Source organism: Tiliqua scincoides, chromosome 11, assembly GCF_035046505.1.
Source record: "Tiliqua scincoides isolate rTilSci1 chromosome 11, rTilSci1.hap2, whole genome shotgun sequence".
Lineage (NCBI taxonomy): Eukaryota > Metazoa > Chordata > Lepidosauria > Squamata > Scincidae > Tiliqua > Tiliqua scincoides.
In genome coordinates this window covers 2,163,524-2,185,985 of record NC_089831.1, presented here as the reverse complement: position 1 = coordinate 2,185,985, position 22,462 = coordinate 2,163,524, and the positions used below count along the sequence as shown (strand labels likewise).

At 48.1% G+C, this 22,462-nt stretch overlaps 1 protein-coding gene across 1 annotated transcript in view; it reads right to left on the bottom strand.

The window, feature by feature from the left end:
* POLB (DNA polymerase beta) overlaps nucleotides 1-19,951 on the bottom strand; it is a 28,327-nt gene extending 8,376 nt beyond the window's left edge. Inside the window, exons 1-11 of the mRNA XM_066639335.1 lie at nucleotides 19,834-19,951; nucleotides 16,149-16,206; nucleotides 15,477-15,543; nucleotides 14,141-14,215; nucleotides 11,749-11,807; nucleotides 10,887-10,936; nucleotides 9,601-9,652; nucleotides 8,122-8,176; nucleotides 7,960-8,032; nucleotides 7,251-7,321; nucleotides 6,673-6,759 (exon numbers count right to left, since the gene is read on the bottom strand). Coding sequence (XP_066495432.1) covers nucleotides 6,673-6,759; nucleotides 7,251-7,321; nucleotides 7,960-8,032; nucleotides 8,122-8,176; nucleotides 9,601-9,652; nucleotides 10,887-10,936; nucleotides 11,749-11,807; nucleotides 14,141-14,215; nucleotides 15,477-15,543; nucleotides 16,149-16,206; nucleotides 19,834-19,894 — 708 coding nt within the window. The 5' untranslated portion in view covers nucleotides 19,895-19,951. The remainder of the gene's footprint in view (nucleotides 1-6,672; nucleotides 6,760-7,250; nucleotides 7,322-7,959; nucleotides 8,033-8,121; nucleotides 8,177-9,600; nucleotides 9,653-10,886; nucleotides 10,937-11,748; nucleotides 11,808-14,140; nucleotides 14,216-15,476; nucleotides 15,544-16,148; nucleotides 16,207-19,833) is intronic.
* Between the last annotated feature and the right edge of the window lie 2,511 nt (nucleotides 19,952-22,462).

Here is a 22,462-nt window from a genome sequence, read left to right as displayed (position 1 = left end):
TCTGTCCCAGTGAGCGCAACCTGCAGGTCCTCCGAACTGCTCGCAGCAAAGTCCAACAGACTGCCAGGAGATGTGCTAACGACTACTGGCTCCAGCTCTGTTCCGAGATACAGATAGCAGCTGACACGGGCAACATCAAGGGGATGTATGATGGTATCAAGCAGGCCCTAGGTCCAACACAGAAGAAAATTGCCCCTCTGAAGTCTGCCACAGGCGAGGTCATCCAGGATCGGGCGCAGCAAATGGAACGCTGGGTGCAGCACTACTCTGAGCTATATTCCAGAGAAAATGTAGTCACCGAAGAAGCACTGAACAACATTGAGTGCCTGCCTGTGCTGGAAGAGCTTGACAGTGAACCAACCCTAGAAGAACTTCACGTGGCCCTGGACTCCCTTGCCTTTGGCAAGGCACCTGGAAAAGACAGCATCCCTGCTGAAGTCCTAAAATGCTGCAAAGAGATCATCGTCACTGAGCTGCATGAAATCCTCTGTCTCTGCTGGAGAGAAGGTGGAGTACCTCAAGACATGAGGGATGCAAACATCATCACGCTGTACAAGAACAAAGGTGACAGGGGTGACTGCAACAACTACCGCGGCATCTCTCTCCTTAGCGTTGTAGGAAAGCTGTTTGCCCGAGTTGTACTAAAGAGGCTCCAGGTACTTGCAGAGAGCGTCTATCCAGAATCGCAGTGTGGATTCCGAGCCAACAGGTCCACCACTGATATGGTATTCTCCCTTAGACAACTGCAGGAGAAATGCAGGGAACAACGACAGCCACTCTTTATAGCCTTCATAGATCTCACAAAGGCTTTCGACCTGGTCAGCAGAGACGGCCTCTTCAAGATTCTCCCCAAGATTGGATGTCCACCCAGGCTCCTCAGCATCATCAGATCCTTCCACAAGGACATGAAGGGCACTGTTGTCTTCGATGGCTCCACATCAGACCCTTTTGACATCCGAAGCGGAGTGAAGCAGGGCTGTGTTCTTGCACCAACCTTGTTTGGGATTTTCTTCGCTGTCCTGCTGAAGCAGGCCTTTGGAACTGCAACAGAAGGCATCTATCTCCGGACCAGATCAGACGGAAAGCTCTTCAACCTCTCCAGACTGAGAGCAAAATCCAAAGTCCAGCTGAAATGTCTGCGTGACTTCCTCTTTGCCGACGATGCAGCTGTCACTACCCACTCTGCCAAAGATCTCCAGCAGCTCATGGATCGTTTTAGCAAGGCCTGCCAAGATTTTGGACTGACAATCAGCCTGAAGAAAACACAGGTCATGGTTCAGGATGTGGACTCACCTCCCTGCATTACAATCTCTGAGCATGAACTGGAGGTTGTCCATGACTTTGTGTACCTTGGCTCAACGATCTCCGACACTCATTCTCTCGATGCCGAGCTAAACAGGCGCATCGGTAAAGCAGCTACCACGTTTTCCAGACTCACAAAGAGAGTCTGGTCCAACAAGAAGCTGACGGAACATACCAAGATCCAGGTCTACAGAGCTTGCGTCCTGAGTACACTTCTGTACTGCAGCGAGTCATGGACTCTTCGCCCACAACAGGAGAGGAAACTGAGCGCTTTCCACATGCGCTGCCTCCGACGCATCCTCGGCATCACCTGGCAGGACAAAGTTCCAAACAACACAGTCCTGGAACGTGCTGGAATCCCTAGCATGTATTCACTGCTGAAACAGAGACGCCTGCGTTGGCTTGGTCATGTCGTGAGAATGGATGATGGCCGGATCCCAAAGGATCTCCTCTATGGAGAACTCATGCAAGGAAAGCGCCCTACAGGTAGACCACAGCTGCGATACAAGGACATCTGCAAGAGGGATCTGAAGGCCTTAGGGATGGACCTCAACAAGTGGGAAACCCTGGCCTCTGAGCGGCCCGCTTGGAGGCAGGCTGTGCAGCATGGCCTTTCCCAGTTTGAAGAGACACTTTGCCAACAGTCTGAGGCTAAGAGGCAAAGAAGGAAGGCCCATAGCCAGGGAGACAGACCAGGGACAGACTGCACTTGCTCCCGGTGTGGAAGGGATTGTCACTCCCGGATTGGCCTTTTCAGCCACACTAGACGCTGTGCCAGAACCACCTTTCAGAGCGCGATACCATAGTCTTTCGAGACTGAAGGTTGCCAATACAATTCATTTATGTAAACTTATGTAAATTTATTCAAATTTTAAATGTAAATTAATTCTTTTTTTTCTCCGGCCCTCGATACAGTGTCAGAGAGATTATGTGGCCCTCCTGCCAAAAACTTTGGACACCCCTGTCCTAAGTCAAGGAATTCCACAGATTAATGACACACTAGCTAAAGAAATATTTTCTTTTGTTTGTTCTAATGACAACACTTGCAGGGCAGTCCTATGTTGCAACAGCCCTGGCTAAGAGTGCCACTCCCAACAGCACAATGGGGCAGGGGCTGGCCAGCAGTTTCTTGAAAGCACAAGTACCAAGATGCAATTTATTTATCACAGATACAGGGCAGGGAAATGGGCTAGACTTAGGGATGGGTCTACACGGGTTACACATCAGGGTATTGGCCATGGATTACAACATGCATTCTTAAATAAAAAAACTGGAAAAGAAAAAAAATTATCCATGCAAATATTACCACATTTATCATTATAATATTTACTAATTTATCTAAACAATCAATATTATTTATCTAAGGCAGGGGTCTTCAAACCCTGGCCCGGGGGCCAGATGCAGCCCACAGCAAGCCTCTTTCCAGCCAACCTCTTGTCCCCTGGCCCACTCAACTGAACATAACCAGAACCGTGCTCTGATTGTGTCTAGAGGGTGTTCTGAGGGCCAGAGAGGTTGAATGAAAGAACCAATTCATTCAAGTTCCATCTCAAATTTATTTATATAAATTTTATATTTAAAACTTTTTTCCGGCCCTCAACACCATGCCAGATATTTGATGTGGCCCTCTGGCCAAAAAGTTTGGAGACCCCTGATCTAAGGTTATCTAGTCATAGGAGGGCTTCCAAAATGTTCTTATTCTACCTGGATCTCTTTCTTTCATTCTTTCTGTTAATACATCCATTTTTGCTATTTCATAAATCTTATCTATTAATTTTTCTCTAATCGGAACTTCTATAGATTTCCATACTTTCGCATATAATATTCTTGCCGCTGTACTAATATGTACAATAGGTATTACTTGTGTTGTTCTTTAATTTCTGATGTCACATTTAAGAGGAATATTTCTGGTTTGAATGGTACGACACAATTCAATATCTTTTGAAGAATTTTATGAATCAAATCATTTTCCAATATTTCTTAGCTTTTTCGCATGTCCACCACATATGATAAAAAGTTCCCTCAATCTCTTTACATTTACAACACTTGTTTGATGAACCTGAATACATTTTTGCTATTTTCTCTGAAGTCAAATGCCATCTATAAAACATTTTATATAAATTCTCTTTAAAGGATACCGCTTTAGGGCCTAATCCTATCCAATTCTGCAGGACTAGTGCAGTTGTGCCAATGGGGTGTGCACTGCATCCTGTGGTGGGGAGGCAGTCAGAGGCTTCTTCAAGGTATAGGAACATTTGTTCCCTTATCTTGGCGCTGCATTTCTGTTGCACCAGTGCTGGACAGTTGGATAGGATTGGGCCCTTAGTTATCTTAATATTTGTATTCCAAATTTGTTTCCAATCGTCAATCGGTATATTGTGAGGCTACCTTCCAAGAGACCATGTGAAACCTGGTCCCTGAGATAAGTTTTTACGCCCAAGGGAGTCAACCATGTCCCTCTGCTTCCTTTTACTCATGACCACCTCCCTCAAGAAATGGCACCTCTCTTCTCTCCCACCCTTCAACATTATGCCAACAACCACCTCATGAGCTAAAAACAGCATGCCAGTTAAGGAAGGTTTTGCAAAGGAAAGCAAACCTGTAACAATTTTATTCCGATACCAGCACTCACACTCTCTCAGTGCAAGATTTGAATGAGAGGAAATCTAACCACAACTGTTTTGTAGAACATAAGAACAGCCCCACTGGATCAGGCCATAGGCCCATCTAGTCCAGCTTCCTGTATCTCACAGCGGCCCACCAAATGCCCCAGGGAGCACACCAGATAACAAGAGACCTGCAAGGCTTCCTGGGAATTGTAGTTAAGAACATAAGAAGAGCCCCACTGGATCAGGCCATAGGCCCATCTAGTCCAGCTTCCTGTATCTCACAGCGGCCCGCCAAAAGCCCCAGGGAGCACACAAGACAGCAAGTGACCTCATCCTGGTGCCCTCCATTCCATCTGACATAGCCCATTTCTAAAATCAGGAGGTTGCGGATACACATCATGGCTTGTACCACGTAATGGATTTTTCCTCCAGAAACTTGTGCAATCCCCTTTTAAAGGCGTCCAGGCCAGATGCCGTCACCACCTCCTGTGGCAAGGAGTTCCACAGACCAACCACACGCTGAGTAAAGAAATATTTTCTCTTGTCTGTTCTAACTCTCCCAATACTCAATTTGTGATGTCCCCTGGTTCTGGTGTTACGTGAGAGCGTAAAGAGCATCTTCCTATCCACTCTGTCCATCCCCTGCATAATTTTGTATGTCTCAATCATGTCCCCCCTCAGGCGTCTCTTTTCTAGGCTCAAGAGGCCCAAATTGCAAACGTAGGCACTTGCAATTAGACTTTGAGAGCAAGAAGTGATTGTGAGGAGCTCCAGAAGGATCTCTCCAAACTGGCAGAATGGGCAGCAAAACGGCAGACGCGCTTCAATGTCAGTAAGTGTAAAGTCATGCACATTGGGGCAAAAAATCAAAACTTCACATATAGGCTGATGGGTTCTGAGCTGTCTGTGACAGATCAGGAGAGAGATCTTGGGGTGGTGGTGGACAGGTTGATGAAAGTGTCGACCCAATGTGCGGCAGCAGTGAAGAAGGCCAATTCTATGCTTGGGATAATTAGGAAAGGTATTCAGAACAAAATGGCTAATATTATAATACTATTGTACAAATCTATGGTAAGGCCACACCTGGAGTATTGTGTCCAGTTCTGATCGCCACATCTCAAAAAAGATATAGTGGAAATGGAAAAGGTGAAAGAGAGGGCAACTAAGATGATTACTGGGCTGGTGTACCTTTCTTATGAGGAAAGGCTACGGCTTTTGGGCCTCTTCAGTCTAGAAAAGAGACGCCTGAGGGGGGACATGATTGAGACATAAAAAATTATGCATGGGAAGGATAAAGTGGATACAGAGAGGCTCTTTACACTTTACACTTCACATAACACCAGAACCAGGAGACATCCACTCAAATTGAGTGTTGGGAGAGTTAGAACAGACAAGAGAAAATATTTCTTTACTCAGTGTGTGGAGGTCTGTGGAACTCCTTGCCACAGGATGTGGTGCTGGCGTCTAGCCTAGACGCCTTTAAAAGGGGATTGGACAAGTTTCTGGAGGAAAAATCCATTATGGGGTACAAGCCATGATGTGTATGCACAACCTCCTGATTTTAGAAATGGGTTATGTCAGAATGCCAGATGCAAGGGAGGGCACCAGGATGAGGTCTCGTTATCTGGTGTGCTCCCTGGGGCATTTGGTGGGCCGCTGTGAGATACAGGAAGCTGGACTAGACGGGCCTATGGCCTGATCCAGTAGGGCTGTTCTTAAGTTCTTAAGAATCTGAGGCTTGCAGAGACCTTCAAGGTGAAGCAGAAACACAACAAGCAAGCACACAGCAGCAGAATTATTCGGGTATACTCCTTCCAAATAATACTTCCCCTTGTTCTTTGCAGCCAAACCCACATCAAACAGAGATTAAGTGCCTGCATCCTGGCAAAGCCCTTTCTGCCGAAATGCAAAACCAGAGTCTCTCTATGGCCAAAGATGTCTTCTCTACCACCCCCCACGGTGGGATCCAGTGGGAATGTTTTAAGGGAACGCACTTCCTTCGGGGGTCAAACTTGAAAAGAGTTTTCTTTTACTTTGATTCAGAAGTGAAGATGCAGGCCCGCCAGCATTTCAAAGAGGAGGCAAGCCTGGGATTTGTTGCATCTGCCCTCAGAGGTCATAAGGCAGCTCCCAGTTTGCAAGAGAATGAGAAGAAGCACCAAGGCCACCAGAGGTGAGAACTTCATTGCATGGGGCTTTTGGACTCCTTCCTTCTCCAAATCTGGCTTTCTTCCAAGGCAAAGAGATAACAAATAGTCTTGCGGCATCATAAAGACAAATGAAATTGTTGTCACATAAGCTTTACAATTTTCATGTGGTTTGCTGCAAAAGGTGTGCAGGTGTGCCAGGGACGTTTCAAGCACAGTGGCTGAAAATCGCTGAAAAACTCTTCCAGGTTCTGTGGCTCTGTTTCTCAGGCAACTGTCTGTAGTAATGAATTGTCTGTCCATATTCCTCTGTGGGATCTGATATTTTTTGTTACTACAGAAAGTTGCCCCAGAAACAGTCAGAGAATCCAGAAGAGTTTCCTGGAAGCAGGAAGTGACATCACAAGAGCTGAAGATCACAGAGAAGACCACAGAGATTAGTGTGCCACGAGAAGAGAATAGCTGGTCAAGAACCCACTGGGCCCAATTTGTCACTGAGTCCATGCAAGTTTAACTGCAATACATTTGCTTGCCTTGCAGAAGCTGCAAGACACTCTGCTGCTTTTGCTGCAACCGAGATGCCCTGACCTGGGAGACGGAACAAGTGCACTCACCATGAACTTGGTATCTCCCTTGGACAACGTGTCTGTGACGAAGTGGATTTCTTCCAGCTGCTCCACCACTTGATGCAAAAGCTTTGGCTGGAGGAAGAAAAAGTATTGGCCGCAATCCAGAGGAAAATTAAACTCGTGTGCAAGTTGTGGGGACAGCAGTGCAGAGACTGTTTCCTCCTCTTGCACAGAGAACTTGGGCATGAGTGGGAGGGTGCTCCTCCAGGGCATTTGGGACAGCAACAACTACGGGTGGCTCAGCCAGAGCCTGGAGGTGGAAAATGAACAGCACCTCCCTACCTCCAACTCCTTGCTAGCCAGGCAGGGTCGCCACATGTGCAGGCTGCACACTGCACAAGGACGTGGTGTGATCTAAGGGGGCGCCATTCACATGGGAAAGAGGAAGAATTCTGGCACTGTCACTCCCAGTGAGAAAGAGGCACCTTTTTCTAATGTGCAGAGAGGTACCATATGTGCTTGTGGAGGCCCTGCTAGCCAGGGCTTTTGGAGAAGTCTGCAATCAAAGCACATGGATGCAGGCTGCTTTCCTCAAGCATGACACAGTCCAGGAAGCATCGCACCTGCTTGGAGGATTCTGAAGTGAAGTTTGGATGGGTAAGGAGGATGTCCATATCCCCGCTCGACTCTGCACCTATTAAAGCAAAGATTGCAGGACCAAAATTAATCCAATTAATGATTAAAGTCAAGTGGTTGAAAGTCAAGGTATTGCTGTATAGAATTGCACAGCTAGTCATCATGACTCATTAAACTTAGGCTACAAATCTCTGGTGACATGTTAAGACAGATCCATCATTAACTACAAACTTCCTTTATGTCTCTTCTGCTTTGCCACGATTTCAAAGCTTCTGCTCATGGTTTTAAGGGTACTAATTATGCTTCAATGAATCGGCTGAGCTAAGCCATTTCTACCCTTGTCCTGCCAGCTGAGTACCACAGAGATTGTGGCAGGAAGGGACTCTTCTCCTGCCCACCGTGGTCTCCTTACTTGGTCAGGCACCCAATTTTGGGAAGCTCCACTCTAAATAAAGCAGAGGGGACAAAGGTGACTCCAGGATGGGGTGGGAAAGAACCCTGTCCGAGGCCTGGAGAGCTGTTCAGCGCAGACAATGCTGAGCTAGAAGAACCCAGAGTGGCCTGACTTGGCAGAAAGTATTTTTCTAGGATCACAAGTTGCAGAGAATCACACCAGGCAGAATGAAGCCCAGGTTTCCAACTCTCAGTTGCAGCAATAGCTACAGGCTGGACATTAACACAATATGGAGCACCAACCTCTGCGGAAACTGCCACACACTGTTGCGATATATTTGGAGTCCACTTTCTTGACCTCGCGCAAAACTATTTCCTGTTGAGGCAAACACAAATCCTATCATGAGGTTTTGCTTTCATTGATTCTTGTGCTGCCCCCTAGTGAGAAAGGTGCCTTTTGCTGACCTGCATCTCCAACATTTCCACCCTTGGGATTCTCTTCTCAAAGTCTTCAAAGTACCTGTGCATGCAAGATAAAGGGGGCAAAGTTGCTAAATTGCAAAGGGTGAGGCCCAAAGCATGCCAATTTGCAGAAAGCTTTGTAGAAATCACATATGCATATTGACTCTTTCCAGAACTGGGTGGTAATAAATTGCTGTCCACTTATATGCAGTGGATACTCGGGCCCAACTGAAGCACTGCCTTTCACACACCACACCGGAATAGCCCTCGGGTCATGAAATAATGTTTGAATCCACTTTTAAGTCTGGATAAAACTGGTACTATGTAGATGCAGCACACAACAGCCTTTGTTCTTGCTGAGTACTTCTTCTAGCGGGCCAAGTGGACAGCAGTTCAGCCATACCAGTGACCAGGCCGCCGCATGGTGTGGCTATGGGTTCAACCCTGGTTGCATCTCTGGGCCAGGCTGGGAATTTATTTACTCCATTTATATCCCACTGTTCTCCCCATAGGACACCCAAAGTGGCTTCTGAACATAAAAACCGCATAATAGAATAAATAAAAACCACAAAAATAGTTTACATATTACCTTAAAACAACCTTAAAAATCATAATAAAACATAAAACCAGCAGTATTAAGAAAGGGCCAAGCCTATAAAGTCTAAACAGCCTGGAAATAAAAGACCCAGATAAAAAAAGCCATGAACTCAAGAGGGCTAACCTGAAAAGAAACATCTTTAGGCTCTGCCAGAAAACTTCTAAGGAAGGGGAACTTCTAAGTTCAATAACTGAATGGGAGAGAGTTTCATAAGGTTGGTACCACTACTGAGAAGGGCCTATTTCTTGTCTCCAGTGAGCTGCTGCCACTCAGTACTGGCAACACAGGACCCAGTGCCTGACTTTGGCTATGGCAGCTTCCTACACATCATCAATTTAGCATCAACAATACCCAGGAGTTGCTCCCAACATCCAGAGCATTTTAGCACCAGCCATTCAACAGGCCAACAGCCCAGCTGCCCCTACAGTGGACTCTTTCACCAGGACTGTCCAACCGAATGAGAAACGAGCATACCGTTTCTGTTAGTAACTTATGAAGTCAAGTCCAATTCTTGGGGTTGAACAGGGCTGGTGAAAACTCCTGGAGAATTCAGCTTTGGTAACAGACAAAAGTTTGATTTTTGTGCTGTTCTGGGATGAATTCTGAGAAGAGGTTCCTACCTCAAACCAGCCGTGGCACACGAATGGTCTGCAAGTGTGCCGAGGGGGTTTGGCGGAGAGTCATTTATGAGTAGGGTCATTAGGGATGTGAGCCCCCCACCAGCAGCATGGTGTGCCTTGCCAATTGTCCAAAACCGATGGTGTGCCTTAACAATTTTACTACCTTATCAGTGTGCTGTGAGACGAAAAAGGTTGAAAATCACTGCCCTAAACAAACACCACATGATCAAAGCATATAACTTAGATGGGGGAAACAGGGCTTACTTTAATCCAATGCGCTGATGATGGTTCAGTTTGGACTCATTTTGCTTTAGATCTAAAAGGGAGCAGAGACATGCAGTCAGTTTAGCCTTTGTGAAAAAGCCACATGGCAGGAACAGGCCAAGGACATATGGGCTGTTTATTGCACCGATAACACGAAAAGCAAAGAGCTGGACCACAAGACTGACTACTGCAGGCCTAGCACACATTGTTATGTGTCACAGCAACTAAGCTGACCTAAGGGATCCTCAATGAAAGGTTACTTTTGCACACATGTAATTGCCCAAAAATTAGCTCCTGTCAAATAAACACTAAGTGCCTAATCCTATCCAACTTTTCTACACTGATGCAACCGTGACAACAGGAAGTACCCTGCTTCCTGTGGTAGGAAGGCAGTCACGGAGGCCTCATAGTAAGGGAATGTTTGTTCCATTACATCAGGGCTGCATTGCAACTGCATTGGTGCAGGAAAGTTGGATAGAATTGGGCTCTAAGACAGACAAAAAAAGTCATCCAACCTGTATAAAACCAAACTGTAAGAAAGTCGCTTGAGGACAAGAGAGTCTTGAGACATGTTCCAAAGAGCAGAAGCCAGGAAGCAGCAATGATGAGAGAGAGAGAGAGAACCAGGTGGGAAAAGGTAGAACAGAGGTACAGAACTCAAGATACCTGGAAGCATCTGAGTTTAGGACTGGGAAAGGTAGACCATTTCGCAAAGCTGAGAGGCACTGCTGCAGCAAACAGAAATGGGGACTCTTGGGGTCATGTATTCAAAGGCATTTGGGAAATACAAGAATTCTTAAGGATGCCACCCTTGTAAGAACAAAGGATGATATTACATGCCATTGTCTGTATGTGCCCACACACCTACCACAAAATGGCAGCAAGAGAATGGGAAGTCAATAAGAAAAAAGTGCCAGGTTCCCAAAATATGTGTGAGTCATTTAGGGACATTCTGCCTAAGCACAGGGCATATATGCAGCACTACAGGTTCTGTATTGTTTGCTAGTCAATTTCACTCAGTTCATTCAATTGCAGGCTACAGACCTATACCAAAGTTGGCCACTAGATGGGGATGAAGGATTGCTTAATGATAGAATCACATCAATAGGGATTGAAGAACATATCCCTGCCATTAAGCAATGGACACCAGTATCCAACACCACTGGGAGGGCAGGGAGGCACAGCGATGGTCATAGCATCCCCCAAAATGTAGAAGCCAACTCATCAGTTTGATGGTAAGCAGTTTATTCTCCCACACCTAGAAAACCGATACACAGCGTACTCACCTTCTAGTGTTTTAATCCCTTCAGCCACAAGTTTCCGGGCAGCAGCAGGACTGCAAAATGACACAAGGTCAGCTCGTCTCCAGATTGGGCAGAATCTTAGCATAGCATCTCACGCTGATTTTGCCTTAACTGTGACACACGTGTGCTGTGGTACTGACAAACTGCAGACCCAAAGCAAAGAGGGCAGTGAATCGAGAAGAAGCTTGATGAAATGGCAGTCAGTCTTGTTGGGGGGGGGGGGGGAGGAAGTTGCAGCCTTCCAAAGGAGAAGAAAGTGCAGAGCACAGAGGCAGCAACAAAACAAAGGAAGTTGGGGAAGAGGAGAGACAGCAGTGACGGCTCACAAACAGCATTAGACTAGCAGTAACTGTGACACTGGAATGCTGGCTATAGAACCTTCAGAAAAAATATTTCAGCCTTTGCAAAGACTGCAGGACAATGCCCTGAACACTGTACACCCAACACCACTGCATACAACTGAAGGGAACAGACAAGGTCTTCTTCCAGAGCCAAGAGTGGACCTCAATCTCAGCCTGAAAATCCCAGTTCTCTCAGGAGACCCAACACACTTGTTTGTTTATCAGACAGTTTAGCTATCCAGATCAGGATGGTGTAATGGTTCGGGAGATGGTCTTAGACCAGGAAGACCCAGGTTCAAATCCCCGCTCAGCGATGAAGCTTCCTGGGTGACCTTGAACCAGTCACCATTCCTCAGCCTCACTTACCTCACAGGATTGTTGTGAGGACAAAAAGTGGGGAAGAACTATGTATACCACCCTGAGCTGCTTCGAGGAAGGACGGCATAGAAATGTGAAAAATAAATCATTCTCTACCCTCAGTTTTTCCTCACACACACTCTCACCCTATGCCACTAACTCTGGTCAGGAAATTGATTGAAGAGCTGGTGTCATCCTGACGAATCTACAGGGTGAAACCAAAAAGGGGCAGAATTACAATTCTCATCTGGTGCAAAAAAGATCACAAAAACACAAGATGAAAGCAAACTGTGACCAAACTGTGGTTGGGGAACATCTCTGAGAGGGCTTACAGGATTATTTCTCAGGATCCAAAATCCAGAGAGCCTCATCCCAAAGAAAGACTGGTGCTTGTGCTCTCCCTCCCCAGACAGATGGGAAGTGGTGGCACTGGAGGAAATGCTGTGAGAATCTCCAGAATGACCATTGGGGTCTTGAGACCAGGGCCTGTGAGATGGGGTGCATGGGGTTAAATTGTACACAGGCCTGGGATCAGAAAGGAGGCCCAGGAGACAAAGGAGGGAGCTTGAACATTCCTAGGGATCTGACATCTTCTGATCATGGACTATGTGCAGAGAACATAAGAACATAAGAACAGCCCCACTGGATCAGGCCATAGGCCCATCTAGTCCAGCTTCCTGTATCTCACAGCGGCCCACCAAATGCCCCAGGGAGCACACAAGACAGCAAGAGACCTCATCCTGGTGCCCTCCCTTGCATCTGGCATTCTGACATAACCCATTTCTAAAATCAGGAGGTTGCGCATACACATCATGGCTTGTACCCCGTAATGGATTTTTCCTCCAGAAGCTTGTCCAATCCCCTTTTAAAGGCGTCTAGGCTAGATGCCAGCACCACATCCTGTGGCAAGGAGTTCCACAGACCGACCACACGCTGAGTAAAGAAATATTTTCTTTTGTCTGTCCTAACCCGCCCAACACTCAATTTTAGTGGATGTCCCCTGGTTCTGGTGTTATGTGAGAGTGTAAAGAGCATCTCCCTATCCACTCTGTCCATCCCCTGCATAATTTTGTATGTCTCAATCATGTCCCCCCTCAGGCATCTCTTTTCTAGGCTGAAGAGGCCCAAACGCCGTAGCCTTTCCTCATAAGGAAGGTGCCCCAGCCCCGTAATCATCTTAGTCGCTCTCTTTTGCACCTTTTCCATTTCCACTATGTCTTTTTTGAGATGCGGCAACCAGAACTGGACACAATACTCCAGGTGTGGCCTTACCATAGATTTGTACAACGGCATTATAATACTAGCCGTTTTGTTCTCAATACCCTTCCTAATGATCCCAAGCATAGAATTGGCCTTCTTCACTGCCGCCGCACAGTGGGTCGACACTTTCATCGACCTGTCCACCACCACCGCAAGATCTCTCTCCTGATCTGTCACAGACAGCTCAGAACCCATCAGCCTATATCTAAAGTTTTGATTTTTTGCCCCAATGTGCATGACTTTACACTTACTGACATTGAAGCGCATCTGCCATTTTGCTGCCCATTCTGCCAGTCTGGAGAGATCCTTCTGGAGCTCCTCACAATCACTTCTGGTCTTCACCACTCGGAAAAGTTTGGTGTCGTCTGCAAACTTAGCCACTTCACTGCTCAACCCTGTCTCCAGGTCATTTATTTCCAGGTTGAAAAGCACCGGTCCCAGGACAGATCCTTGGGGCACACCGCTTTTCACCTCTCTCCATTGTGAAAATTGCCCATTGACACCCACTCTCTGCTTCCTGGCCTCCAACCAGTTCTCAATCCAGGAGAGGACCTGTCCTCTAATTCCCTGACTGTGGAGTTTTTTCAGTAGCCTTTGGTGAGGGACCGTGTCAAACGCCTTCTGAAAGTCCAGATATATAATGTCCACGGGTTCTCCCAAATCCACATGCCTATTGACCTTTTCAAAGAATTCTATAAGGTTCGTGAGGCAAGACTTACCCTTACAGAAGCCATGCTGACTCTCCCTCAGCAAGGCCTGTTCATCTATGTGTTTTGAGATCCTATCTTTGATGAGGCATTCCACCATCTTACCCAGTATGGATGTTAGGCTGACCGGCCTATAGTTTCCCGGGTCCCCCCTCTTTCCCTTTTTAAAAACAGCAGAGGAGATCCTTCCATGAAGCAATGCGAAGTGGTTGTCCAGAAGACTGATGGAGTACCATGGGAGTGCCATGAAGGTGGGAGGCAGATCTGACCTATGGGGCATAGTCCACAGGATGGACTGTATCTTAGCAAGTGGGTTTCCAAGCTCAAACACATTATGAAGTGTTTTGCAGCCCAGGACTATGTTCCGACTGGCAGTGGTTTTCCGAGGCCTCTGGCAGAGAGAGGCTTTTCTCTTCCAGCCCTGCTACTTGGTTTCTTTGATTCTGCAGATGCTGCCAGCGATCAGGTCTGAGACCTTTTGCAGAGACACTCTAGGCTTGGCTGTTCAGTTACAGCCTCTCCCCCAAGATTACATCTAAACACAGTTTAGAAGATAGTTCTAACATTTTACCTTTTCCAGCTTGCGTAGCTTTCCAGTGGATAAAAACTCATCAATCTTCTCAGCAATTTTAGCTCCAACCCCATCCTAAGAAGTGTGAGGAAAGAGGAAAAAGTTAAATGGAACTTCAGGACAAAGCATTTGTAGCATGAATCAAGGGCAGTGATTTTTCAACTAATGTGCTGTGAAAGGTACACAGGTGAGTCCTGGGAGTCTGGAGCACAGTGGTTGAAAATCACTTCCAGGTTCTAATCTCTCTAGACCAGGGGTGCCCAAACCCCGACCTGGGGGCCATTTGCAGCCCTCAGAGAGCTCCAATCTGGCCCGTGGGGAGCCCCCAGTCTCCAATGAGCCTCTGGCCCTCCAGAGACTTGCTGGAGCCCATGCTGGCCCGACGTGACTGCTTTCAACAAGAGGGTGACTGTTTGACCTCTTGCATGAGCTGTGGGTCGAGGGCTCTCTCCACTGCTTGCTGTTTCACATCTGTGAAGCAGCAGTGGCAGCAAAGGAAAAGCTGGTCTTACTTTGTGCAAGACCTTTTATAAGCCTTGAGCTGTTGACTTTCATTCATTCATGAAAGTTCTACCTCTAATATATTCATTTATGTAAACTTATGTAAGTTTATTCAAATTTGAATTGTAAATTAATTCTATTTTCCCAGCCCCCGACAGTGTCAGAGACATGATGTGGCCCTCCTGCCAAGAAGTTTGGACATCCCTGCTCTAGACCATCAATTTCCAACATTTTTCTACTCATGGCACACTGACCTCTATGGTCTTCTCTATGGTCTTCACCTCTTGTGATGTCACTTTGAGGAGACTCCTCTGGGTTCTGCGGCTCTGTTTCTAAAGGCAACAGTCTGTAGTAATGAATTGTCTGTCTCTCTTTCTCCACCAGCTCTGCTAGACAGACAGAACAAAAGAGACATCATAGGAGGCGAAGACTCAAGTGTGCCATGAGAAGAAAAATGTTGAAAATCACTGTTCTAGGGAAAACAGAGGTCAGACATTCCACAGAAAGTGTCTGGCAGCAGGCCTTAAGAAAAAAAGGATGGAGGGCATGGACTCTGCAAGAGAGCCAGTCTTGACCTGTGGGCTTATTGGACCACAGCTTGGGGCATCCCCTATGATCAAGCTCTCCTTGGGGAAGAGCAGCAGGACAAGAGTCTGACAGGTCTGTGCCCCTTGTCTTTTTTTCATGGCATTTCATGTTTCTGCTTTGCCAGCTTAGAAGTTACATTAGTCTAAATATTCTGCCAAAGAGCAGAGAGATGCACCAGAAAAGCTTGACAAAGTTGGAACTATTCAAAGGAAGAAAACCCATCCTCTCACTGGGCCACAGGACTTACCAGCTTCTTTGCTTCAGCTCCACTTTTTATCTTGCTTGGGTACTTGGATATTACTGAAGCTGCTTTCCTGCAAAAACAATGAGGATTGTGCAAGCCGATTCTGGCCAAAACAGCGTGTGACCCTTTACAAAAAATGTACATTGCAGTTACAGTGAGGAGCAGCACTCTTTCAGATACATAGAAAAAATATCAGACAGGGAGACCAAAGGCAGCTCTCTCTATTCCAAGGTTCAGTCGCGATACCCTTGACAGAAGTAATTTGTGAAAACCTTGAGTGGGCTAAAAAGCAGGGTCCCCTCTCAACTTAGCCACACACCACATCACTCTGCTTGAGCAAAGCCTGTTGGCAAAGGACTGCTACATCCACACATCATCTGGGCTCACTCCTCTGGGGCCTTATTTCCCAGACTTGCTACATAACAAGATGAGGTCAAGTTCCATCAGCTAAGCTGTCTCTGCCTGACAACTGAGGAGACCCAGCCCATTTGGTTTTTGACTGATGGTGAATCCCTCTGATGAAACTTAAAGTCTGGGGTGTCATTGAATAAGGCGCCATTGCATAAGAACCACAAGTGTATTTTTCAGTAAGGTACATAATGGAGCAATGACAGCCCTGATCAGAAGCCCCCAATGAGGTCAGAGTGCGATCGCAGCCCCAAAGGCTGGTCTTACCTGTAGGCATTGTATTTGTGGATGGCTCTGTTCACATTCCGCTCGTAGTTGGCCAGTTCTGAAAAGAGGATCAAATTTTGCAGTTGAGAAAACCAGAAGGAAAAACAGCATCACTGTAGCCAAAGATGCAAATGTCACCAACTTTAGCACCTGTTCAAACTCCAACAACCACCAAAATCCACAGGACCGTCAAGTGCTCAGCACAGATTGGCTAGTGCCAATGAAGATGCATTGAGCCAAATGAAAGTGGCTCAAACTGATAGACCAGAGGAAGGGCTGCTTCTATGGGTTCGCTTACCATTGGCCAGCCCCTGAGCCCATCTGGAGCTCTCCCCTCCAGAGGGTACAGCCTGGAACCCAGGCTGTGACAACAAACTGCCTGAAGACTTTCCAGACATACCTCCCCATGCCCTGAGTATGCTGTACTTTTTGTGGCTTTGAACTGCAAGCTGCTTCAGAAGCCTGTATTGGTTGAAAAAGTGGCACATAAATTGAATGAATAAAGGCAAGAGGAAGGAGGATATTAAACAAGCCAAGTCTTTGAATCAGACCCTGAGCAAATCAAAAACAAAACAGGAACACAGCTAAACACTTGTGCAGTATGCAAAAAATGTCAGGGCACAAAAACCCAGTAAGTGGAAGCCCTTTAGACTGACACCTGCACAAGAGAACAAACATCAAGCCCTTGCTGTTCAATTCTGAACACTCTTGCAGAATCAGCAGGCTATAAGCAGGCCTCATCTCCTTGTGTGGTGCGATTTTGATTTTTGTTTGTGTAAACCAAGCCCACCTCCAACCAGGAAAGAGAAGATGCATCATGGCAAAGGAAGAGGTCAAGCTGGAGAATGGTGCAAAACTATTGGAAAGAGCATTAAATGCTCATTATAGTTATAATGCTAATTAATTATCGTTAGCATTACTAAGCTAAGAACAATGTATTAATTATTTTCAAGTTTTATCTCTCACCTCTCCTCCCAGGAATTTTACAAATTATTAACACAGTATAATCATAAACACAGTTAACAGTGTTTATAGAATGCAACAGAGTTTCTTCCCCCTTTTCCCAAGCAGAGGCTCCTGCACTCAGAACCACTCCTGAGATCTTCTCTTCATTTCCCTGGTTTCTTTCGACAGCTGGTGCAATCATGACATTTAACAACCACACAACAGGCAAGGGGACTGGTCCAAGCTGCCCCCCATACACGGTGCCTGAGGCAGTGCATCAATTTACTGCCCCATTTTTCTGTGTGTAACCAGCTCCTACAAACTATTCATTTACTTAAAAGTTTTATATACCACTTTCCCCAGAGCTCAAAGCTGTGTACAATACAATGCTAAAATTAAAAAACACAAGTACAATAAAACAAAACAATTAAAAACAAAAACAATACAGGAGTGAGTTATAAAACCACCAATGCACCCACAAAAACAGCACAGAGTAAAACTTATCCATGCCAATGAAAGAAGAGGCCCCGAGGGGCAGCCCCTCCTTGAAAGCCAAGTGAAACAGACCTACTGTCCACCCAAGAGAACTCCAAGATCCCCAGCTGCCCCTCCTGCACACACTTCCTTGCCTGTTTACCTGCCTCTGCTGGGCTCTTTTATAAACTGGGGAGCAAGTGAGAAGAGGAGGCAGTGGCAGTCAGACTGAGGAAGGTCAGGAAGCAGAGGTGACAAGCAGGGAAAGGGTTACATGGTTGCTCTTGCTGATCCACCACTGCTCCACCCCATCTCACAAACAGGCCAGCCTTGGTGAGAGAGCGAGAAGGAGTTGTTCACCCAGCCAGGCAGCTCTGAGAGACCCAGAGCAGCCTGGCAGGCCAGGTTCAGGCCAAGCTGGGTGGTTATGAGGCATCACCTGCAGGCTGTTGATGTTAGCTCCATTCACCTCCTGCTGCCGGAACACTGAAGGGGAGGGGTACATGGGAGCCAGCACAGACCACAGGGAGCCAGGGGCTTGCTCTGGGCAAGCACAAGAGGGAGGCATTCAGACATCCCAAAGTAGCTGCAGCTCTAAGGAGAGCTGCCCTGTTCCCCTGCCCCAGTTGTGGCTCTGATGCCTTGCGGGAAATGCACGCCTGCAGAGCTGCCCTCTTGGCACAGGACTCTCTCTGCTCCTTCCACGGCTAAGCCTCAGCATTTCTCAACAGGTCCCAGAGCGAAGTCCCAGCTTGGAATTAGCCTCCAATACCAGCTGGGCAGACAAGATGCAGTGACAGCCACTGTCTTAGATGGCTTTCAAAGACAGATTGAGTGGGGGGGGGAGTAAGCTATGGTCAGTTATTTTGAGCACAAGCCTATGCAAGCCTACTAAGAAGTAAGGCCCATTGTGTTTCAGTGGGGCCTACTCTCTCAGGAGAGCATGCCTTGATAGGATTGCAGCCTCCATCTGCCCATTATGAAGGCTCAATGTCTCCAATTCTAGCTATTGGATATGAAGGCTAAAATAAGAACATTGGCCCTGGTGGATCATGACAAAGGGGGTCCATCAAGTCATCCTGGTGCCCTCCCTTGCACCAAGCATTGTGAGGTGGCCCACTACTAGAACCAGAAGGTTGCACATACCCATCATGGCTTGTAACCCATGATGGATTTTTCCTCCAGAAATTTGTCCAGTCCCCTTTTAAAGGCATCTAGGCCAGATACCATCACCATATCCTGTGGCAAGGAGTTCCACAGTGTAATCACATTGGAACTTAAGAAGAGCCTCACAGGATCGGATCAAGGGGGGCATCTAGCCCAGCTTCCTGCATCTCATAGTGGCCCACCAGATGCCTCAAGGAGTACCCAAGATGACAAGAGACCCACATCCTATTACCACTCTCTCACTTCTGGCATTCTGAGGTAGCCTACTTCTAAAATTAGGAAACTGTGTACCTGTTGTGGCTTGTAACCTGTAATGGACTTTTCCTCCAGAAATCTGTCCCTTTTAAAGGAATCTAAGCCAGATGCCATCACCACATCCTGTGGCAAGGAGTTCCACAGATTCCACATGCTGGGTAAAGACAGCTTTTCTTCTGCCTGTTCTAACTCTCCCACCACTCAATTCTAGTGAATGTCCCCTGATCCTGCTGTGGTGCAAAAGGGCCTCCATCACCAGCGGCACATCCTGTGGCAAGGAGTTCCACAGACCAATTGCACGCTGGATAAAGAACTACTTTCCTTTGTCTGCCCTGACAAGCGGCCCCTCCCTTTGGAGCCATTCCCAGCGGGGGGGGGCAAAACGGAGCCATATGGCTTTCTCCCTCCCCCCTACGGCTCAATCCCCCCCCAGCTGGGAATGGCTCCAAAGGGAGGGGCCGCTTGCCTGCCGCGCTGAGCCTCCCTGCCAGGCTAAGTGCTCTGCCCCCCTCAGCTACGCCACCGTCTCCCACCACTCCATTCCAGGGGTGTGCCTGGTCCTGGGGTGGTGTGAGAGGGAAAAGGGCCGGCCTCCCTCCCTCCCTCTGCCTGTCCAGAGAGCCTCCAGCTGCTGAGGCAGTCTACCTCTGTCTGCAGGAGGGGGGTTGTACGGCCTCCAACCCCTGCTTGCTAGGGGGCTCCTGGCCAGGCCCCCCCACTTGGAGAAGGAGGGGCTGTTGGGATGACCCCCACCTGGGGGCCTGATCCACACAAGAGGGCCCTGCAGGGGGCACGACCCCCAGGCCAGGCCAGCGCCCCACAAGGTCCTCAGGGGCAGACCCACCGCTGAGGAAGTCCGTGATGCCCTCGTTGGGGTTCTCCTGCGGCGCCTTCCGCTTGCTCATGGCGGGCCCGACGCTGCAGCCCGGACAGCGCCTCCCCCCAGGGAGCCCAGCACCAGCAGCCGCCTTCCGCTTCCGGTCCCGGCCCCGCTTCCGCTTCCGGATCGAGGCTGCCTCTCCCCCTGTGCAGGCAGGGCCAGGGGTGCGACCCCCGGCACAAGAGTGCGGCTGGGCAGTGTGCCTGGGACCCAATCCTGGGCAGCTCTACTCAGAAGTAAGCCCCTTCATAGCCAGTGCGGCTTACTCCTAGGTAAAGTGTGGAGAGGGGGCAGCCTCAGAGCCCAAGCCCACGCAGGTCTACTCAGAAGTAAATACCACTATAGTCAATGGGGCTTGCTCCCAGGTAAGTGTGGACAGGATGGCAGCCTGAGAGCCCATGCCTATGCATGTCTACTCAGAAGTAAGCCCCGTTATAGTCTATGGGATTTACTCCCAGGTCAGCATGGATAGGATTCTAGCCTGAAAGCCCATGGCTATGCATGTCTACTCATAAGTAAGCTCATTATAGTCAGTGGGGCTTACTCCAAGGTAAAGTGTGGATAGGACTGCAGCCCAACTCCGGATGGGGTTGGCTGGGCTGCAAATGTGGCTCACACACAATCCTAGGCATGTCTACTCAGAAGTAAATCCCACTGAGTTAAATGGAACTTACTCTCAGGAAGACTCTCAGGAAGACCGGGTAGATGGGACTCGTCAGCCTGGGAAGGCAGCTCATCTGAGAGAAGGAAAACTCTGATCCCAAACCTCCACTGCCTTGTGGCTACATCCAGTTATGGAAAAGGCTTCAGGAGTCAACCTCGAGGCAAAATCCGGAGCCAGAGTCCCTGAGGCAGTTCGTGGCTGAACACAGTCACGTTCTGGCAACTCCTGCGACGCCGCTGGAACCAACCGTATTGGCCTCTGCCTTTCCATTGGACAATTTCAGCGACGTGGAGAGGGGGGATTTGCTGCCTGGGTAACAGCCTATCTTCCATACCTATTTACCCAGGCTTCGCGCACTGGAGAGGACACTCTGTTCCAGAACCACCATTCAGAGTGTGACACCATAGTCTTCCGAGACTGAAGGATGCCAACAAGACTCTCAGGAAAATGTGCATGGGATTTTGCAGCCTCGAAGCCCAATCCTATGCATTACTGAGAAGTAAGTCCCATTAGTGTTAATGGGGCTTACTCCCTGGAAAGTGTGGATAGGATTGGGCTGTGAGTTTGCACCCTGCCTTTCCCGTTCCGCAAGGGACACTCAAGCAAGCTCACAACACATAAAAAAACACCCACAAGAAGACAAGCAACAGTTTGTAACAAAGGTTTTTTGGTTACAAAAATGCACCAAACAGCGTAGACACCAACACAAAGACTGGAAGCCGCACAGGCTGGACAGGACAGACTGGAGCAGCCCTGGGAGCAGCAGTGGCTTTGTGACATGGGGGGGAGGGAAGGAGCCCCTGGAAAGGAGCTCGCCCCAGAGGAGGGCCCTGTCATGGGTTACCATCGAACGTACCTCTGGCAGTGGACTTAGGAGACAGCAGGAACTAGAGGGAAGGCTGAAAAATCAAAATCAAGGAGGAGCCTTGTGGGGCCTTCTCACACATTTAGCGCTGGGAACCACGTTTTAGAATGTCAGGACCCGCTGGAAGTGATGTCATGACCAGAAGTGACATCATCAAGCAGGACAATTTTTAACAATCCTAGGCTGCAATCCTACCCACACTTACCCAGGAGTAAGTCCCATTGACTGTCACTGTTAAAAGAATATGCATAGTAGCTTGTTCAAAGTACAGGCTGTAACATTTCCCCAAATGCAGTAACAGACCAGGGTAGTATCAAGTCTAATATATGAAAAATAAAATATTGAAATGCATGAGGATCCACCTGAAATTGGTTTGTGACCCACAGTTTGAGAAACAGTACTCGGGAGTAAGGGCCCAATCCTATTCAATTTTCCAGCACTGGTGAAGCTGCAATGCAGCCCCAGGGCAAGTGAACAAATGTTCCCACTCCTGGAGGAGGCCCCTGTGCCTGCCCCCCACCACAGGGGAGTGAACGCCCCACCCACAGGAAAACTGGACAGTCCTAGGCCCTGACAATCCAGGCAAGTGTGTGTAGCAGTGTTTTTCCAGAATTGTCCCCATTGCAGCACTTCACGTGGTTCACCTATTGGAAGGACTGCCAGTAGTGTCATCGCCAGTCACTTCTGGATCGGGAAGCAGACACAGCGCAGTGAACACTGGGAAGAGGCTCAGGGCGGAGGGGAGAGCGTTTCTGAGCATGCAAAGAGTGCATGCTGGAGCGAGCCTTGACGGATGCTTCTACCACTGCATTGCAACACAAGGAGCTGCAGCAGCAGGATGCTCTGCTCCAGGGCAAAGCTCCAGTGTGTACGTCTTGTATGCTTGGAGGTGCTGCCAGGTGGGGAGTCTGGGTCCCACGTGGACCATCGGGCACCACCTCAAGTGCCACTGGCTGAGAAACACGGTGCACAGGATTGCAGCCGCTGCATGTCTGCTGGAAGTGGGGAAGACATTTCATGTCTGTGAGGAGCTCCAGAAGGATCTCTCCAGACTGGCAGAATGG